The sequence below is a fragment of the Nothobranchius furzeri genome, chromosome 5 (genome assembly GCF_043380555.1).
Source record: "Nothobranchius furzeri strain GRZ-AD chromosome 5, NfurGRZ-RIMD1, whole genome shotgun sequence".
In the NCBI taxonomy this organism is placed as follows: Eukaryota; Metazoa; Chordata; class Actinopteri; order Cyprinodontiformes; family Nothobranchiidae; genus Nothobranchius; species Nothobranchius furzeri.
The window spans coordinates 77,546,957-77,566,213 of NC_091745.1; the positions used below are offsets into that span (position 1 = coordinate 77,546,957).

The window sequence follows — 19,257 nt, forward strand, 5'->3', positions numbered from 1 at the left end:
GAAAAAAACAGACACAACAGGACATAAAACGTGGTGACACTTTTTTTTTACCCCCACCAATTTTTTTTTTTTTTTTTTTTATGTTTAACGTGTCCAACCTGGCGTGTTGGACTTAGACAGAGCATTGAGGATCCCTTCGGGGGTGATGTCCACACGTGACAGGATGCTGGCCAAAGCGGGACTTGGTGGCGTTGCTTTGGTGGCTGCTGATTGGCCGGTGGGGGTTGTGGGTGTCCCAGGGGACGGTCGCGGCGATGGACTGGCTGCTGACGGGAAAAGACAGAAGAGTAGATCAAAGGTTCTGCAATAATGTCAAAACCCTCACTTAACACACACACACACGCAGGCACGCACACACACACACACACACACACGTACTCTTCATGGCAGATGTGAGTGAGCTGAGAATAGAGCTGATCTTTCCCAGGTCCACCTTGGCCAGATTGACTCCCAGGGGGGTGACTGGGGCATTCGTGGCTTTAGCGGATGTGGGTGTCGCTGGGGTTGCCGTAGTAACTGCAGCCACAGGTGAATCGATGGCTTTGGAGACTTTTGTGGGTGTGCTTGGAGGTTTTGATGTCGTGTCTGGCTTTGATGTTTTGGAAACTGCCGAGTCTTTTTTATCATCTACAAGGAAGAAAGACCAAAAGGAAGCAACAGGTTTACAAATCACCACAACCACAGAACTTTAAAGAGGTCCGCACCCAGAAAACGCTTCTCACACAAAATCAGCTATCTTGCAAAAAGCCGTGATGCTTTATGACGATTCCTGTTTACACCGCAGAAGAGATGAGCTACACCGATGAGCGTTCACTGTAGCGTGTTTATCACGGTGGAGCCTCGGAAGAAAAAAAGAAAACGTTTATCCGGGGTTTTTCCGGGCTCAAATTGAGGCGGAGATGGTACCATCCTGACCATGCGCCAGCACATGCATACTCTGTGCATTCAACTGCCTCATTTTTTAAAAACAAAATATTATAAAAGGCTCAATAATATGCATTAGATTGGTGTTTAGTTCCCTTTTTCCCATCTGACATTTGTAGTTAAAATATTTTTCAATATTTGACCTTCAGTGACATTTTAGGTTTGTATTAATAACACTCGTCTTAGTCAAAATAACACATAAATATCCAGTAAAATATTCAAAATAACACATAAATATCCAGTAAAATATAATGTATTTCATTAACATGCATTTGTATTGGAAATGGTAATAACATTTAATTTCTGCTGCTAACAATGTAATGGTGGCATGTCTATTATGTACAGGTTGGGGGGGTTCCGTTTTGCCTTGGCCCCCAAAAAGTCTTGAAACGGCCCTGGGTGTGTGACTGAGTGTTGAAGGTGCTCTGAATTGTATCAGACTAGGGCTGCACAATATATCGAAAAACTATCGTCGTCGGGATAACAGGACGTGTGATAGGCCCATCGCAAAGCACGTCAAAAATGGCGATTAATGTTTGGTTTAAACATTTCCATCCGTGTCATACATCAACTTTTTGTAAACCAGCTCTGTTTTTTACGCGGAAGTATGTAGCCCTTCTGATATGCGGCCAATCAGACGGGTCCGTTCCCGTAATACGACCGCCCCCTACGTAGACCCTTAGGATGGAAAGCAACACCCAAACTGAGTTGGCGGCGCCGTTCCCTTGTTCGTCATGCTGGCTCAGAGCAACGAACGCACTTTTTGCTGAGGTTTCTGGAATCAGCGCTGCTTTCAAACGTGAACGTGAGTCCGCTCGGTGTCGTTAATCATTTTTACCGGGCTGACTCCGACACGTGTCGGTGAACAAACCCACCTTCATGTCGCTAGTGTTAGCCCCAGGCTCCGGTTAGCTTCCAGCTAAAAGGCTACAGCACTCTCCTCCCAGTCCCACCCTGCTAAAGAGGGCCTGGAAAAGTTCCCCCACACATCAAAGTGATTTTTCATTTATGAGCTTTTATAACCTTGTTAATCAGGATAGTTGATTTGCTGCTGCACATAAACTGTCAGTCAGAAGCTCTGCTAGCCGGTTATCTTAGAGAAGCTAGTTCAGTTTGTTAGCTTGTTATCAGAATCATAGTTGCAGTTTCATCATCTGAGCTGCTTTTTAAGATCTAGGTAAACTTGTTCAATTTGGGGTTAAAAACAAACGTTTTCACATATTTTCCATGTAGTTTTTTGCCAGTTCCTCTTCTGAAAGGTAGACATTTGTTTTTCTCTTTCCCTCAGAAAATCTTAATATTCTCCTAGTTTGGCCCAGCACAGTTCACTTCCCAATTACAGCAACAGCCTTATATCATAACCACATAAGTGGAGAAAATGCTCAGTAGCAATGAGAGAATTTGCTGTTGCATTTAAGTGATGTTAACTATTATTTAACATTTAAACTTATTTTCTGATTTTTTATTTATTCAGAAACCCTGGTAAGGGATGTTTTTCTGTATTTGGAGCATCAGAAAAAGTTTTATGGTGGAGGTGATGTTTTAAAGTCACTGAGAAACTGCATGCATGCAGTTTGTTGTTTTGCTGCTAATACAGTAGCAGCTGCTCCTGCTAATACAGTAGCAGGTGCACCTGCTACTGTATTAGCAGCTGCTCCTGCTAATACAGTAGCAGCTGCACCTGCTACTGTATTAGCAGCTGCTAATACAGTAGCAGGTGCAGCTGCTAATACAGTAGCAGGTGCAGCTGCTAATACAGTAGCAGGAGCAGCTGCTAATACAATAGCAGGTGCAGCTGCTAATACAGTAGCAGGTGCAGCTGCTAATACAGTAGCAGGTGCAGCTGCTAATACAGTAGCAGGAGCAGCTGCTAATACAGTAGCAGGTGCAGCTGCTAATACAGTAGCAGGTGCACCTGCTAATACAGTAGCAGGTGCAGCTGCTAATACAGTAGCAGGTGCAGCTGCTAATACAGTAGCAGGTGCAGCTGCTAATACAGTAGCAGGAGCAGCTGCTAATACAGTAGCAGGTGCAGCTGCTAATACAGTAGCAGGTGCAGCTGCTAATACAGTAGCAGGAGCAGCTGCTAATACAGTAGCAGGAGCAGCTGCTAATACAGTAGCAGGTGCAGCAGCTAATACAGTAGCAGGTGCAGCTGCTAATACAGTAGCAGGTGCAGCTGCATATTTTTGCAATAAAAATGTTATGTTGTAATGGAATTCATGCATTAGTTTTTGTTTGCTTTGAGCCCAGAGCAGACGTCACACGCCAGACGACATCAACACTGCATACTTTAGTATTTGTTCATTTATCGTGAGTAATATCGAATATCGCAATATTAAGCACTGTTATCGAATATCGCAGGTTTTCCTAATATCGTGCAGCCCTAATCAGATGTATAAATATAACACGTGTATAACTTGTTGTTTTATACAGGTAAAAACATGTAGTGGAGATAAATCTACCCACATTTTACTTTCAAGCTTTGTTTTCTTGTTTTTATTGAACTATTTTCCTGTCCTGTCTGTCTCTCATCTTCCTGCATCTCCTCTAAACTCTCCAGAAAATCTGCTGCCTGGATTCTTACTTTTTCACCTCATCAGTTACTTTTGAGCAGACCAAAGGGATCTCCTGACTGCAAAGCGTAGTGCGCGTTTCGATGCTGCGTCAGTGAGGTGAAATCACTGCAGCACACGATGAGCGGAGCGCATCAGGAACGATTAAAAGACAGAATACTAGAGGATTTAAACAGATATGAAAGATCACGTGCTAATAATCATGTTTTGTTGCGCCACCTTGAGAACGTATCGTGCGCCGGACGCAGCGGACGCACCAACGATCAACGCTCTGCGTCCTCTCCGCTCAACAGCATCCCGCTGCGCTGAGTCTATAAATATTGTAATATAGGCAGAAACTGGATCTTTGCCTGAAAGATATCTAGCCCCCATAACTCGATACCTGCTCCTGGATGACAAACCGGACATTTTGATCAACGTAGGACCCCCCCCCCCCCCGACAGAGAGTGAAAAGTGGACTTGTCCGGGGGAAAGAGGACCTATGGTCAGCCTACAATAGCATCAACCATAGATATGTACCAACTAGCAAGAAAAGCAATGTTTGATCTTTGTCTGCAGCGGTTTTAGCGCTTTTCAGTGCACCGCTGCTGATACAGCGCCCCGTAGTGGTGCAACGCTGCAACTGCACTTAAAATAACATCCGTATAGCTGGGGGCAGAGTGAAATCAGGCTGGGGCGGCACAAAAATAGCTGGAGGCGTCCGCCACGCAAATTTGAACGCAGGAAAAACCCTGTTTATCTGACGATGCTAACAAACAAAAAGAATGTCCGATAGCAATAGGAGTCACAAAAGAGGCGGCATCAGGAGTTTTCTGTGTTGTGAGAGCTCAGACACGATTCCTGCATGTTTTAGGTGAAGGCTGAGGAGACGTTTCAGCAGTCGGATTAAATGTGTCGAAGAGTTTTGGCTTCGTTTTCACGACAGAGAGTAAAAACGGACACTAGGGGGTGCTAAACGCGTAAATATGAGTGAAGGACCTCTTTAAATAAAGGATAAATATTGCTCCCATCTTTTAGACAAGACAGCGTAACTAAAAATGTGGAGGGTTAAAACCGTTGTTGTACAGAACAACAAATCTTCAAAGCTCTGCAGCAGCTGACCTTCCACTGCGGCTGCGGTTGCCTCCTCATCAGACATGTCCATGTCCTCCATGTCCCTGTTGTCAATTTGTATATCGCCATCATCCATGGCCTTTCCATCCAGCTCTGGATCCACCTGAGCCCTGCTAACACCTACTTCCAGAAAGGGCGACTCCGATCCGGTGGGTGACGGAGCATCTTCAGACGGAGAGGGGATGGGGGAGTCCTCAGCTCCAGGTAGAGTTGCTTTAAGAGAGTCCAGTTTCCTTTTGAGATTGGTCACCCGGTTGGCAAAGGCGTTGTATGCCTGAGGAGAAGGATTTACGCTTCGTATAAAATGATTTTACTTTCAAGCAGAAGAGCATTCATAACAGTTTTTACCACCACGCACCAAATCTATGTTCAGAGTTTCCATTTAGCCGTTGTGAATCTTAAACACTCACGTTAGCCACGATTTTCACTTCCTTGTACTGCGTCTCGTAGAAAATGTCTGCGTTTCCCAGAGCTTCCAGCAAAGCCGGCCCAGTTTTCAGCTCCTTCTCCAGGAAGCTGACAAACTCTTGCAGCTTCCCGGTGCCGTCCTCAAAGTCTTTGGCAAATTTGTTCCCTCCTGCCTTGTCTGAGAAAACAAAGAAAACAAACATTTCACACAGATTATAATAAAAATTTGGTCATCAGGGAGTCATTCTGTTCCGTTTTCAACTGAATAAAACAATAAATAAATAAATAAATAAATAAATAAATAATTAATAAATAACAATGCTGACCAGAAGAAATTTCAAGTCAACGTGGTTTTGATGTGACTTTCAAAATTAAAGCCCTTGAAATCACCTGCCTTTAGTTTCAGAATAAAACACAAAGTGTGAAGATGCAAACTTGAAGACCTCCTCTGCAGGAACTTCAATATTAACCCTGAAGACAACTTTTATACGACCAAACGTTTCTGGTTACCAGGACTTGTTTGATTTCCATAGCTGAGTTTTATCATAGTCGACCACATAAAATCCCAACCTCTTCATTTAGGTCTGCTTCACTGATCTTGATTAAAATCTAACGTCTACTGGTCAGAACACATTTCACTTCAGACTACGAGTTGGCCATCTCCACACGACAAAGTTGCAGTCAGATCTGACGTACGTCAGAATTGAATCAGCTGCAATTTAAACTGGATCTTTAGTTGCAGATGGGGTTGGGCATCGTTTGATTTTGAACGATTCCGATTCCAATTCCTCGTTTCGATTGCGGTTCCTATCGATTCCCGATTCCGATTCTTTCAAGACATGACGTGTTTTACACGAGTCAGCTAACCACAGGTCCTACTGGATGAAATAATCTTAACTTCAACATGAATTTTAACTCCATGAACAACAATAGGGCTGCAACAAACGATTATTTGGATAATCGATTAATCGGATGGGGTCTCGACACGATTAATCGATTAATCGGATTACATGGGGAAATTTTTAAAAACTGCTAGGGAAACGTTATTTCTCTCCTTCCTTCACTTTATTTAACACAACATTATTAGAAAACAGTTCAATAGCAGAAAAACAACATGCCATCACCTAAATTGTCTTATAAGGTGTATAGACAGAGACCCTAAGCTACATCTATCTGTGACCTAAAATGCTTGGTCCAAGTTGAACAGCTTAAGGGCAATTCTCATGTGTTTTGTTTGATCTCATCTGTTGACATTTATTTTAAATGTAATTAAACATAGGCTGTGAATTAATCAAAATTGATCACTATTTCCAAAAATGACTGAAAAAATACCAAATAAAGCAAAAGTAAATGAATGCCATCCTCCTTGCGATGATGCCCTGGGCAACTGCCATAAAGTCACATCAAGAAATGCTGCTGATCATTCCAATGATCCCAAATAGACTCACATTAGGCCACATGAAAGCAACTGAACCCAAAAATATATTAACCAGTATATAACTGCACTCTCACACAACACGCCTGCAGCAACAGTTAGGACTCCTCCCTCCCTTTTAAAAGCGTTTTTGCTTCTGAGGACATTGTGGTTGTAAAACCACATGCTAGTAGTCTGGCCCCGGTGTGATCAACCAGTTTCTGCGGGAATGTGACGGCGGAACCAGGGCCAGATTAACACTTTGTTGTACCCTGGGAAACAATATTCAAGGGCTCCATCATCACAACCCAAGGATCACCATAATGTGGTCACATACAGAATATTTTACTGTAATATGCAGTAAATATACTCAATACTTGAATGCCTGACAACACGTAACCCGCCCAGAGTAACCTTTGACCCACCTCGTGTGGACTGACCAATGAGGAGAGGGTCTTAACTTGAGGCCCTCTCTTCATTGGTCATTCTGCATGAGACTGACTCTCAACTGACGTTCAGTCATAGGCAGCGAAGCGTCTCTGTGCAGCGCAAAAGCCCGGGTGGACAGTTTGTTTAATATAGGGTGATCATATTTCCATTTCCAAACAAGAGGACAGGGGATCTGTGACTATGACGTCACACTATGGCAACGCCACACAAACCATGTTGGGACCCATTTTTTGTAAGAACTAAATTAATATCAGATTCTGCCAATTAAAGGGCTCTAAAACAATTCATATGTAAATATTTTGCATATTTAATGCAAAATCTATTTTTTCTGCTTTAGTGCTGCAACAAGGTTTTATTAATAATAAATTATTATACCTTTTGTTTTACTACAGCATCGGTAAGCTTCCTGTGCACAGATTATTAAGGATGCTTGTTTCAGCTGTGAGATTAGACGATAGGATCAATGAAAAAATAAGTTGTCACACACTCCATGGAAACTTTCAGAGAATCCACAAATAGTGGCTTTCAAATGGTTTTGTTACTTTTTGCAAGTTTATAAAAGAAGCAGATGAGACAGCATGTCTGATAATTTAGTTTTTCATCTGATAATATTAGAACATGTCAGTAATGTCTGAGGGGACTTTATAAACACCATATAACTAACACTACTGGAGAGGGCATGAATTACACAGAGGCTTCTGGGGAGCCCAGTTATTTGTTGGGGGGGGGGGGGGGGGCGCATTTTGCTTTGGCCCCCAAAATGTCTTGAAACGGCCCTGGGTGTGTGACTGAGTTTTGAAGGTGATCTGAATTGTATCAGATGTATAAATATAACATGTGTATAACTTATTGTTTTATACAGGTAAAAACGTGTAGTGGAGATAAATCTACCTACATTTTACTTTTCAACACTTTGTTTTGTTTTCTTGTTTTTATTTAACTATTTTCCTGTCCTGTCTGTCTCTCATCTTCCTGCATCTCCTCTTAATTCTCCAGAAAATCTGTTGCCTGGATTCTTACCTTTTCACCTCATCAGTTACTTTTGAGCAGATCAAAGAGATCTCCTGACCACACAGCGGAGAGCGCGTTTTCGATGCTGCGTGAGGTGACATCACCACAGCACAGGTGATGAGCTCCGCAGTAGCGCGCTTCAGCCACAAATAAGACAAAATAGAGAACATGTGCGGACATGAACGATCGTGTGCTAATTATAGTTTTTTGGTTGAACCACTTTGAGAAGGACCGTGCGCTGGAAGCAGCTGCCTGGATCGCTGTGCAACAATGCAGAACCGGTTCGCAGCAGCGCAAGTCTGCCGGCTCTCCCTCGCACTGATCTGCGGCTCTCCCTCGCTGATCTGACTTGCTCTGGTCTGCGCGCAATGGCGGGCGGGAAGGGGGGGGGGCGCTTTTGGAAGAGTTGTGCGACACAACGAATCGATGACGCAATTCGTTGCCAACGCTTTTATTAATCGATTTTCATCGATTTTATCGATTCGTTGTTGCAGCCCTAAACAACAACATCACCTTCATTTAGACAAAAACATGTTTTGGAGAAAGAAAGAAAAAGACTTGCGGCACAACCAGTGTGTTTGTTTCTGACCACAACCAAAGTCTGGAAGAAGCCTCTGGGATGAGAGGCTAAATGTCGCCAACATATCCAGAGACGTCCAGCTGTTTTCAGCTACAACTCTCAGGATGATCACGTCCAGGATGACGGAGAACTACACCTCCATGCTGCAGCAGCGTTCAGTCACAACAGGAACTTAAATGCAGCTGCTGTCAGTAACAATCTAACAGATTTTAAACATTACAACTCAACATAAATAGTTTAAAAAGGAAATAAAAATGTTATTTATTATTATTATTATTATTTATTGTGGCAGAAGCTGGTGTGGTCCACCACAGAGAAGCTGCTCTAGCATGATGACTTTAATTATTCTACAGGCTATTGTTCAGCCTTCTGAGGCTCACACACACACACACACACACACACACACACACACACACACACACACACACACACACACACACACACACACACACACACACACACACACACACACACACACACACACGAGTGTTGGTGAGCGGCTCCGTGTGTTTTTATTTCTGCAGTGAGACAAACTCACCTCACACCGTCCAGAGTTTGTCCACCGTGTTGACGTATTTTACACGTTTCCTCTACGCTGCAGGAGTTAACGTTTACATCACGGAGTTGAAGTTCGGCAGACACGTTTCTTTATATCCGGGTGGGGTGGGGGGGTGGGGGGGGACTCTGTGCTGCACACACACAGCTGGTGTGATCAGCTCTGAAAAGCGTTGATCACAATTTCTAGATCACGTTTATTTTTCATGGAGATTGGCTGCGGATTTCTCTTCCGTCGGCATTCTAAGAATCGAAACTAGGAATCGAAATAAAAAACGTTGAGCGATTCCGGGAAGAATGAACAGTTGGAACCGGTTCCAATCGATGCTCCATGGCCAACCCTAGTTGCAGAAGAAAAAAAAAAATCACTTTTCACACCTGAAGTAGATTTTGTTCACATGGCGTTTGCCAAGTTTCACCAAGAATTCACTGCGCATTAAACTGAGATGGAGACCAAGTCCGATGAAAGGAAAACTCAATAAAAACGAGCTTTACCATATCGTATTCAGACATTTACTGAGGAAAGTCACCTTATAGGATTTTGAGGAGCTTTAGAACTCATTCGCTGCCAGCGTTTCTCACAGTTTTTACTGTTTTTAAGAGCGAGAACGTTGCCCGCTAGGATGATGTCGACACCAAAAAAACCAAAACAAAGCGGAGACTCACCTCTTACATCAAGAAGAATTTGCGCGTTTCGAGCGTTATCCGTTCTTTAATAATCTGTTGTTGAATTGTGATCGGCAGAAGCTTTTCCGGTTCGCGCCTCACTTTTTTTTACAGCAGCGACCCAAAACGATTTCCTAACACATGGATGTTCTGCTTCCTGATCACGTAACGTGTGACGTACGCGGATGAAGATCGGCTTTAGAGCTGAGAAGTTTGTTTTCACGGTGCGGGGGCTCGTCCGACGCCCACGCAGTAAAAAAAAAAATGCAAATGACGACTTTAGTTGTCATTGGCAGTGAACGAGTTAAATACAACCTTTAGTAAGTCATAATTCTTTTTCTGGTCTGATGAACAAACTAGACTTCAGCTTTTACTTTGAAAATCATCAAACTGTGAAGGCAAACCTGACCGTATTTAAATCCCTTTGAGTCCTATAGCTGGTTTTCCATTAGATTTTACTGGTCTGAGCCTAAAATAAAAACAACAGGACCAAATACGTTTACTTTAGTATCAGAATAAATAAATAAATAAACAAGAGGAGTCACTGCTCATTTACCCTGAGGAACATTTTCAGTTGTGTTTCAGCAAGCAGGAAGTAGCCGTCTAAAAAATAAAAGTTTAAGGAAAATGTGACTGGATTCTGACCTTTAAGCCTCTTGAAAGCCTCGGTGTTGCAGACGTCCAGCCTGAGGGACGCCACCTGCTTCTGCCTGAACTCCTCCTCAGCAACAGCTCGTTTATACCTGGACAGCTGCTCGATGAGAGAGTGGGGCTGGGAGAGAAACGCAAAGCAACGTCACACTTGACGCCTTTTTTCCTGAAGTATTTAAAGACGATTAGAACAGAGCGGTCTTACGGTGAACTCAGCAACTATCTTGGACTTCAGGGCTGCTTTGGTGCTGGAGGGAGCTGAAGAACAAAAAGAATTACAACACAAACTATAAAAAGTGAATGTGCGTGAACCCGGAAGTTGCCTAACTGCGCATAAATCTGACCCGAGCAGACTTTTGCACGAGTCTAAAACCAAATAAAAAGAAACGTTCTATTAAAACGGACACATTAAACTGCTTTAATCTACTGAGCCGATCGTACAGACTCCATATTAACTCTGACTCCTCTACGCAGCTAAATGAAACTCACATTTTATCTCATTTTCCTTTACAGGCAAGCCAAAACTCAAGCAACCCATTCTAGGTGATATACGGTACAAATGAATTGTTCTTTCCCTGTAAATTAGTCATTCTAATTAAATTTACCCATAAATGAGCTCCATTCTGAGCCCTCTTCTCATTTCTGACGCTAACTAACCTGGGCTGGTCCTGAATCCTGATGACTTGACAAAAGGTGTGAGGTGCATCATAGTAGGGCTGAAGGATTTTAGGAAAAGACTGAATTGCAATTTTTCTAGCAGAAATTGCGATTTCGGATCAATTCACGATTCTCTGCAAACAAAGGTCCAACACTAGCCTGCCAAGCCATCCTGTAGATGAAGTGAAACGATGGTCTTGATTGTAATCTAGTACAACAAATCATTCACATTAATATTTACTATTTAAAGAGCAAGTCACTCCAAATCAACATTTTTTTTGCTGATAAACTATATAAATGTTTGATTGTGCTGCAGACAAATGTAGTCGACAATTCGGCACTTTAGTGCATCTTAGTTAAAATTTAAATATTCTCCCTAAAACTGTCAGCGATGCACTGTCGTCAGGTAAAAACTCAGCACTGCATTTGAATTTAAATCTGCCATCGCTATTGGCTAAGAGGTACACTATGGTTAGATGGTACATTATGATGTCACAATGTCGTGAGTGTGTGTATTTGTTAGCGGCTCCACCCTCTCGGTCTGCTAGGCAAAAGCATTTGTTGCATTTTTCAAACAGGAAGTGGGAGTTGAGTAAGAATCTGGTAGGGGGTGACTTACTCTTTAATCATACAATAAAAACAGTTAAAGCTATTGACATTTTCTCCCATTATTATCTTTTTATTTATTTTTTAATGTGTTTGTGAAGCAACTTGTGATTTTCATCTAGAGAGGAGATTTATAAAAACATGTTCTACCGGTTCTGTTCATTACCTTTATGGACAGAATTTCTAGGTGCAGCTGCGGTGTGGAGTGTGTCGAGTTTGGCGGCAGGAGAATCTCGTCTCTGCTTTTTGCGGATGATCTGGTCCTCCTAGCTTCATTCAGCTCTGACCTTCAGCTCTTGCTGGGTAGGTTCGCGGCCGAGTGCGAAGCGGCTGGGATGAGGATCAGCACCTATAAATCTGAGACCATGGTTCTCGACCAGAAAAGGGTGGCTTGCCAACTCCGGGTCGGGGGAGAGGTCCTACCTCAAGTGGAGGAGTTTAAATATCTCGGGGTCTTGTTCACGAGTGAGGGTAGGAGGGATCGGGAGATCGACAGGCGGATTGGTTCGGCGTCTGCAGTGATGCGGACGCTGAGCCGATCTGTCGTGGTGAAGAGGGAGCTGAGCCAGAAAGCCAGGCTCCCTGGGGAGGTGTTTCGGGCATGTCCTGCCGGCAGGAGGCCCCCGGGTCGACCCAGGACACGTTGGAGAGGTTACATCTCCAATCTGGTCCGGGAACGCCTTGGGGTCCTGCTGGAGGAGCTGGTGGAGGTGGCCGGGGAGAGGACGGTCTGGAGCTCCCTAGTTGGGATGCTGCCCCCGCGACCCGGATAAGCGGAGGAAGACGACGACAACGATGTTCTACTCAAAAATGCATGGAGGAAATCTGTAGGTAGAAACAGCTTTTAAATGTACTAAATAACAAATGCACAGTTTTCCTGCATTACCGCGGCAGGCTGAAGCCGTCTGATAGTTTTTCCTCACTAACGTCAGCTCCGCGAGAGAGACGCATGCATTCTGACACCTTAGCTTGTCTGAACCAACGTGTGCCGTCAGAAACATTCAGACCATTTTTAAAAGACAAGTTGAGCTTTCAAGTCAACTAAAGTGCGCGACTCCGCACTCGCGCTGATGAAGCATAAACCAAGCTTTAGAAGTCAGCCTGAACCTGCTCCGATGTGGGAGGAGTCTCTCCCTCTCCCTTAGCGCCTCGTGATTTTTATCTTGAGAGGCGCTACAGAAATGATATTTTCTTCTTCTTCACCTTCTTACTCAACCACGTTCTCTCTCTCTCTCTCTGTCCCGGGTCCACCTACGGTGCCATTATTATTGGCTCTAGCAGCGCTGTGTGGGAACATAAAACAGGGAAATAACCTGAACATGCAGCTCTGGCAGCTGTGGAGTTGGGCTCGGCTCTGGATGGTACACCCCAACCCCCTCCCCAGCGCTGGCTTTTGCCCTGCCATAACACAGGGGGAAACCCCGGATGAAAAAAAAAGTTACACAACTGATCCTGGATCAGTTAAACCAGCTAAAACCGCAGCTTTGACGGTAGGGCTGCTCGATGATGGCAAAAGTAATAATCACAATTGTTGTGACTGAAATTGAGATCTCGATTATTTAGGGCGATTTTTCAATTTATGTTTGATTTTATTTGTTTTTATTCAGTCATAAAATTGCTCAGGGCACTATCAGGACAAAAATAAATAAGAAACAAGATGATCACTAAAATAACTCCTGATTCCCAGTATAAAAAGACCAATATACTTATAGCTCATAGTCTATGACCCAAGGGCTATAGACCTTGGTTTATCTCATTTAAGTCTATCCAGTTATTATTTATCAGCGTGAGGAACTTATTTCTACCTTATTTATAAACTATTTATTTACAAGTCCATCAGTTAATGTAATAATTGTCCCAACCACAGCTGCACCCCCCCCCCCAACCCGGTCTCACAGTAATCGGGGCAAGCTGCACGTGTGTTTAGCGCGACGCACGCGCACATTTAGCCGTTTTCAGCGGCTCAGGAGTCCACAGGTGCGGTGTGTGAGTCACTCACTCTGGTTACTCCAACAGGGAGCCGGCTCTGAGAGCCGTTTCTTTAGCGACTGACACATCACTACATCATTCCCTTTCCTAATGTCCTGAAGAACGGTCCGGAGCGCAGGAGGAGTTTTTAGCTAACCTGCAGAAATGTCAACGACAGTTATCCAGAAAGTAGCTAAGGGTTACCAGAGATGTTTCTGAGGTGTTCGCTAGGTACTTTTAAGATTTAAAAAGTCAAGAAGGGGGTCTGAAAAGCTGCTAGAAATAGCATCAAAGTCGCTAAGTTGGCAACACTGTGGGAGGAGCGCTTCATTTGCAACTCAGGGCAGCGCAAGTGGGAGGAGCAAATGATCGGCTTGTTTTGTTTTGATCATCGTTCAAAATTCAGATCGTAATTGGGATTAAAATTCGATTAATTGAGCAGCCCTATTTGACGGTCACGTGATCCCGCTGTTTGAAATCCCAATTTCGGTCCAAAAACGATAGATCGCTCAGCCCTACATCATAGTGCTACATAAAATAACCACAATGAACTATTTGGCTTTCCGTAACATGTGTCATAAAAACAGAATTTCAGTAAATAACTGAAGATAAACAAAGATTTCAAAACAGAAACAAAAATTGTTTTAGATCAGGTAAGTTTTCTAAAGGCTACTCTAAAGGGGTCATGACCTTCAGAATAAAAGTCACTTCAGAAATGCTAAATTAGAATAAAAACAAGCCTACCGATTGCTGTAGAAGTCTCCTTTGCGTTCGCCTTTTCTTTCTCTTTCTGCTTCTCTCGCTCCTTCTCCTTTTTGTTCAGGTTGGCTTTGAGCTGGGCGATCAACTCCTCAGGATAGACGCTCCTCTGCTCCCAAATGGTGAAGATCCTCTCCACAGACCGGCGAACTTTCCCATCTCTAACAAAGCACAACATGCACATCTCATCTTAACACACGCAGACAGCCAGCTGTTTCTCTCTGCAGCCACGGCTTTTCAAAGAGATGAGACAAACTGTGGATGGCGCCGCACAGCTGAGCTGAGCGGAGACCGTGAACTCACTTGATGAGCTGAGCGGCATTAGGGAGGACGTCGGAGAAGGATGAACGAAACACGATGGCGTTTTTCCTTTTGCAGTTTTGTATCACATCGTTGGCAAGGAAGAAAAGATTCAAACGGCGATTGTTGTCAGCTGGGGGGAAAGAAAAACAGAAAACAAAAGTTAGAGGATGAATTATTTATAGAAAGAAAACAATCCTATGTAGCGCCTCTCAGGATAAAAATCACGAGGAGCTTCACAAGAACAAAAAGTTAATATACTTTTTTTTAATGATTTAATATTTTTTGGTTAAAATGAGGAGAAAAATAAATAATTGTGAATAGAAAATGTAAGGGAAAGAGAAAATGAATAGGAAAGAGGGAAATCCGTAGCCTAGTGAACTAGACCAAATTCTTGCTTTACAAAGTTTGGTCTAGGAACGCTCCACTGGAACCTCTGCAGCCCCAACAGCATTCTGGCTGGCCAATCACAGCTCTCTAGAGGGGTTTCAAACACATAAAGAGCTGTGATTGGTCCATAATGGTGGGCCAATCATAGTGCTTTATCTGCTTAGTGAACAAATCACAGAGCTTTATCCGCTTTGTGGGCCAATCAGGGCACTCTATATTAGGGCTGTAGCGAAGCGTCGATGACGTTGACGGCTCGATTCTAAAAATCCGTCGACGTCAGATCCGGTAGTCGACGCACCGCGCCCACTTGTTGCATCCCCAGGAGTTTGTAAATAGAGGAGGAATCTGCCTGTTTTTCCTCTAGTTCGCCCTCTTCTCCGCCTTCACTAACACCTCCACCAAATACCGAAGACCCGGAACAATGTCCGTCCACTACTAGATTCCTTTCCTGTTTTGCCCGCCTTCGTCTCCCGGCAACGGACAACAACTTCCGGGGTCAGATGCGCTGCTTTGTCTCTATCGCAGATGTAGAACATCACCGTGAGCGTTTCTCCCTTCATTAAGGAGCTTCTTTCAGACACGAGGAGAGCTGTTTTGGTGGTAGCAGTCTCTCCTCCGTGCTGGTCTGTTTGCTGCTGGGTGTTTTTGGTTTATTTAAACTTGGTAACTTGAACTTAACGTTGGTAAAGCTACTGTTAGCATCTTCTCTAACAGCTTCTTGCTTTTGGATAAGCTGTTACGTTTTGGTTTAGAGTTCACCGTTTTTGTGGTGCAGATCTCCCTTTTATTACATTTAGAGTGTTGTGGGTTTTCGGTTTAGTTTAAAATATCACCTTGAGTTTGGTTTAACCACCCAGTTTAGAGTTTGGACCTTTGGAGATCCTTATTTTGGTCTAGAACCCTGTAATCTTTGCCCAGTAGGGCTGGGGGTAAACGATTATTTTTAAAACGATTATTCTGACGATTATTTTATCGAATAGTCGACTATTCTAATGACTATTTAGAAAATTAATCTAATGATTATTTTTCTATTGCACAATTAACAAAAACCAGAAAATCTCAAATAAATTCATCAAAAAAATTGATAAATTCTTACTGAGAGGATAAACACTACGGGCCTTCCATTTTGTATAACACTGCTTTTATTGTGTTGGTTGGTTATGTTCTGGTGACGTGTAGAACTTGGGAGTGCAGGCTGCTGCCTGAGAGGTGGTAGAAGATGGAGTGTCTCCATGCTGCTTTGTTTTGGTCACTTATGTGTGTGAGGGGAGTGGTGTTACGACCCTTCCTGGGGAGTTTGGCTCGTGTGCAAAAAGGAAGGGACAATAACGGGATTTAAAAGTTAAAATGATGATCAGGTTTATTTACAACAACAAAAATCATAAATCTTTCCATCCACAGGTTGGGAATAATAAAACTAATTCTGTCTGTGGGGAATTAAAATAAAAGTACAAATAAGTAGGGATGACCCACTGGGCAAAGATTACTGGGTTCTAGACCAAAATAAGGATCTCCAAAGGTCCAAACTCTAAACTGGGTGGTTAAACCAAACTCAAGGTGATATTTTAAACTAAACCGAAAACCCACAACACTCTAAATGTAATAAAAGGGAGATCTGCACCACAAAAAAGATGAACTCTAAACCAAAACATAACAGCTGATCCAAAAGCAAGAAGCTGTTAGCGAAAATGCTAACAGTAGCTTTACCAAGGTTAAGTTCAAGTTACCAAGTTTAAATAAACCAAAAACACCCAGCAGCAAACAGACCAGCACGGAGGAGAGACTGCTACCACCAAAACAGCTCTCCTCATGTCTGAAAGAAGCTCCTTTATGAAGGGAGAAACGCTCCCAGTGATTTTCTACATCTGCGGTAGAGACGGAGCAGCGCATCTGACCCCAGAAGTTGTTGTCCGTTGCCGGGAAACGAAGGCGGGCAAAACAGGAAAGGAATCTAGTAGTGGACGGACGTTGTTCCGGGTCTTCGGTATTTGGCGGAGAAGTTAGTGAAGGTGGAGAAGAGGGCGAACTAGAGGAAAAACAGGCAGATTCCTCCTCTATTTACAAACTCCTGGGGATGCAACAAGTGGGCGCGGTGCGTCGACTTCCGGATCTGACGTCGACAAATTTTTAGAATCGAGCCGTCGACGTCATCGATGCGTCGCTACAGCCCTATTGCCCAGAGGGACATCCCTACTTATTTCTACTTTTGTTTTAATTCCCCACAGGCAGAGTTAGTTTTATTATTCCCAACCTGTGGATGGAAAGATTTATGATTTTTTGTAGTTTTAAATAAACCTGATCATCATTTTAACTTTTAAATCCCGTTATTGTCCCTTCCTTTTTGCACACAAGCCAAACTCCCCAGGAAGGGTCGTAACACCACTCGCCTCACGCACATAAGTGACCAAAACAAAGCAGCATGGAGACACTCCGTCTCCAACCACCTCTCAGGCAGCAGCCTGCTCTCCCAAGTTCTACACGTCACCAGAACATAACCAACCAACACAATAAAAGCAGTCAGGGGTGGACATTAACTTCAAAACCAACTGGCCAGCAACTCTGAATATTTATCTGCTTTGTGGGCCAATTATACGCTCTGTTAGAAAAAAAGCTGCATTGAACACTGTTTTTTTTTAAACTGCAGAACGCTTCCCACAGATAATTAGAAGGCTGAGCATTCTATCACGCTAAAACATTATGAAAGGTTAAAAAAAAAAGTCGGGCTCGGGTCGGGCTGGGGCTCAGATTTTAGGCCCGTGCAGGGCTCTGATAACCATTATTCTTTTACACTGTTTAGTAAAAATTCATTTTCTTACCCGACACGCAGCACTGGGGGAGACTCTGGGCTGATTTAACAAACGTGTTTTCACTCAAACAGGTTTAAAACAGTTTTAGATGAGTCATTAAATTCAGTTTATTACAATTATGAATGAAAGAGTTACACCGACGGCACACTGGCACTCACAACAACCACATCACTCCAGTGGACACCAGGACAGTCCCAGCAGCAAAGCGGCTTCTCTGCCATGCTCCTAGCTTGACTCGGAAGATCACAAAATCTCTCTCGAGGCTTCAAAGGTTACGGTTTGTTTATGCAATCCTCCGTTATACCAAAAAAAAAAAAAAAAAAAAAAAAGGAAATCACGTTTTCGCTGTTCGTTGTCTTCTGATGTTGTTCCTCTCTACTGCGAGGATTAAAGCCATAAAAAACACATGGCTGAACTTCTGGAACAATTCTGGGAGTGAAAAAGCTGTTGAGTCACACGTAAGCTCATCTTCAGCGGCGTGGCACTCCTGGAACAAGGCTGGTTTGTGACACTCCATAGACTATGAAGGGGTTTATTTGAAGCAGTGCCATTCCGGGCCGCTGATGCTTCCAGTGTGCAGCAAGGGTCAGCCTTTTTATGCAAATTAAAATAAAATATTGTGCACTGGTTACACAACTGCCCACACACTAACAGAAGGCCTAGCAAAAAAAAAGCAGATCAGTGCCAGACAGCAGGTTTAGTAAAGCAGCACTGGAGAATGTGAGAAACCTGCCACACTCAACTATCTTGTATGAAAAACATACTTGGTTGTTTCTTTTTTTGCACATAAATATTTCAGTGTTTAGCTCACGTTAGGTACCACAACACATGCAAACAAAGAGTCTGAGAACAAGTTGGCAGAAACAAGATGAGACTTGATGCTTTTAAACCAATCAGCTCGCTCGTTCAAGAAGAAACTATTTTGTATAGACCGCCTCTATGAGTTATGAAAAAATATTTTTTTAAGTAAAATAATAATTAATAAGGAAACATTTAGAAAATAAACCCCGATGTCGTCATGTGGTTGGGAACAAATATACTGCACCATGCTGGAACACAGCTATCTAACGAAACACCAAAGCAAAGGTTTTGCTTCAACCTTTAAAATGACACCGTTAATCTCAACACCTATCGTTGTAATGCTCTTGAAAAGTAATTAAACGATGCCCAATTGTTGAAAAATATTAGCAGCCTCGTAACATACAACCATAAAAACTGAGTCGCTCTCTCATATATATATATATATATATATATATATATATATATATATATATATATATACATACATATACATATATACACATATATATACACACACATATATATATATATATACATATATATATATACATATATACACATATATACATATATATATATATATACATATATATACATATATACACATATATACATATATAC

At 42.8% G+C, this 19,257-nt stretch overlaps 1 protein-coding gene across 2 annotated transcripts in view; it reads right to left on the reverse strand.

The window, feature by feature from the left end:
* Positions 1-19,257, reverse strand: part of rprd2b (regulation of nuclear pre-mRNA domain containing 2b) — a 51,540-nt gene that overhangs the window by 2,123 nt on the left and 30,160 nt on the right. Inside the window, exons 2-9 of one of the 2 annotated variants that reach the window (XM_054741136.2) lie at positions 14,642-14,771; positions 14,324-14,499; positions 10,554-10,606; positions 10,343-10,469; positions 5,024-5,199; positions 4,602-4,887; positions 379-627; positions 99-263 (exon numbers count right to left, since the gene is read on the reverse strand). In XM_054741136.2, the coding sequence (XP_054597111.2) occupies positions 99-263; positions 379-627; positions 4,602-4,887; positions 5,024-5,199; positions 10,343-10,469; positions 10,554-10,606; positions 14,324-14,499; positions 14,642-14,771 (1,362 nt within the window). Of the gene's footprint in view, positions 1-98; positions 267-378; positions 628-4,601; positions 4,888-5,023; positions 5,200-10,342; positions 10,470-10,553; positions 10,607-14,323; positions 14,500-14,641; positions 14,772-19,257 lie in introns of both variants that reach the window. The other variant, XM_054741135.2, reaches the window with a different exon arrangement.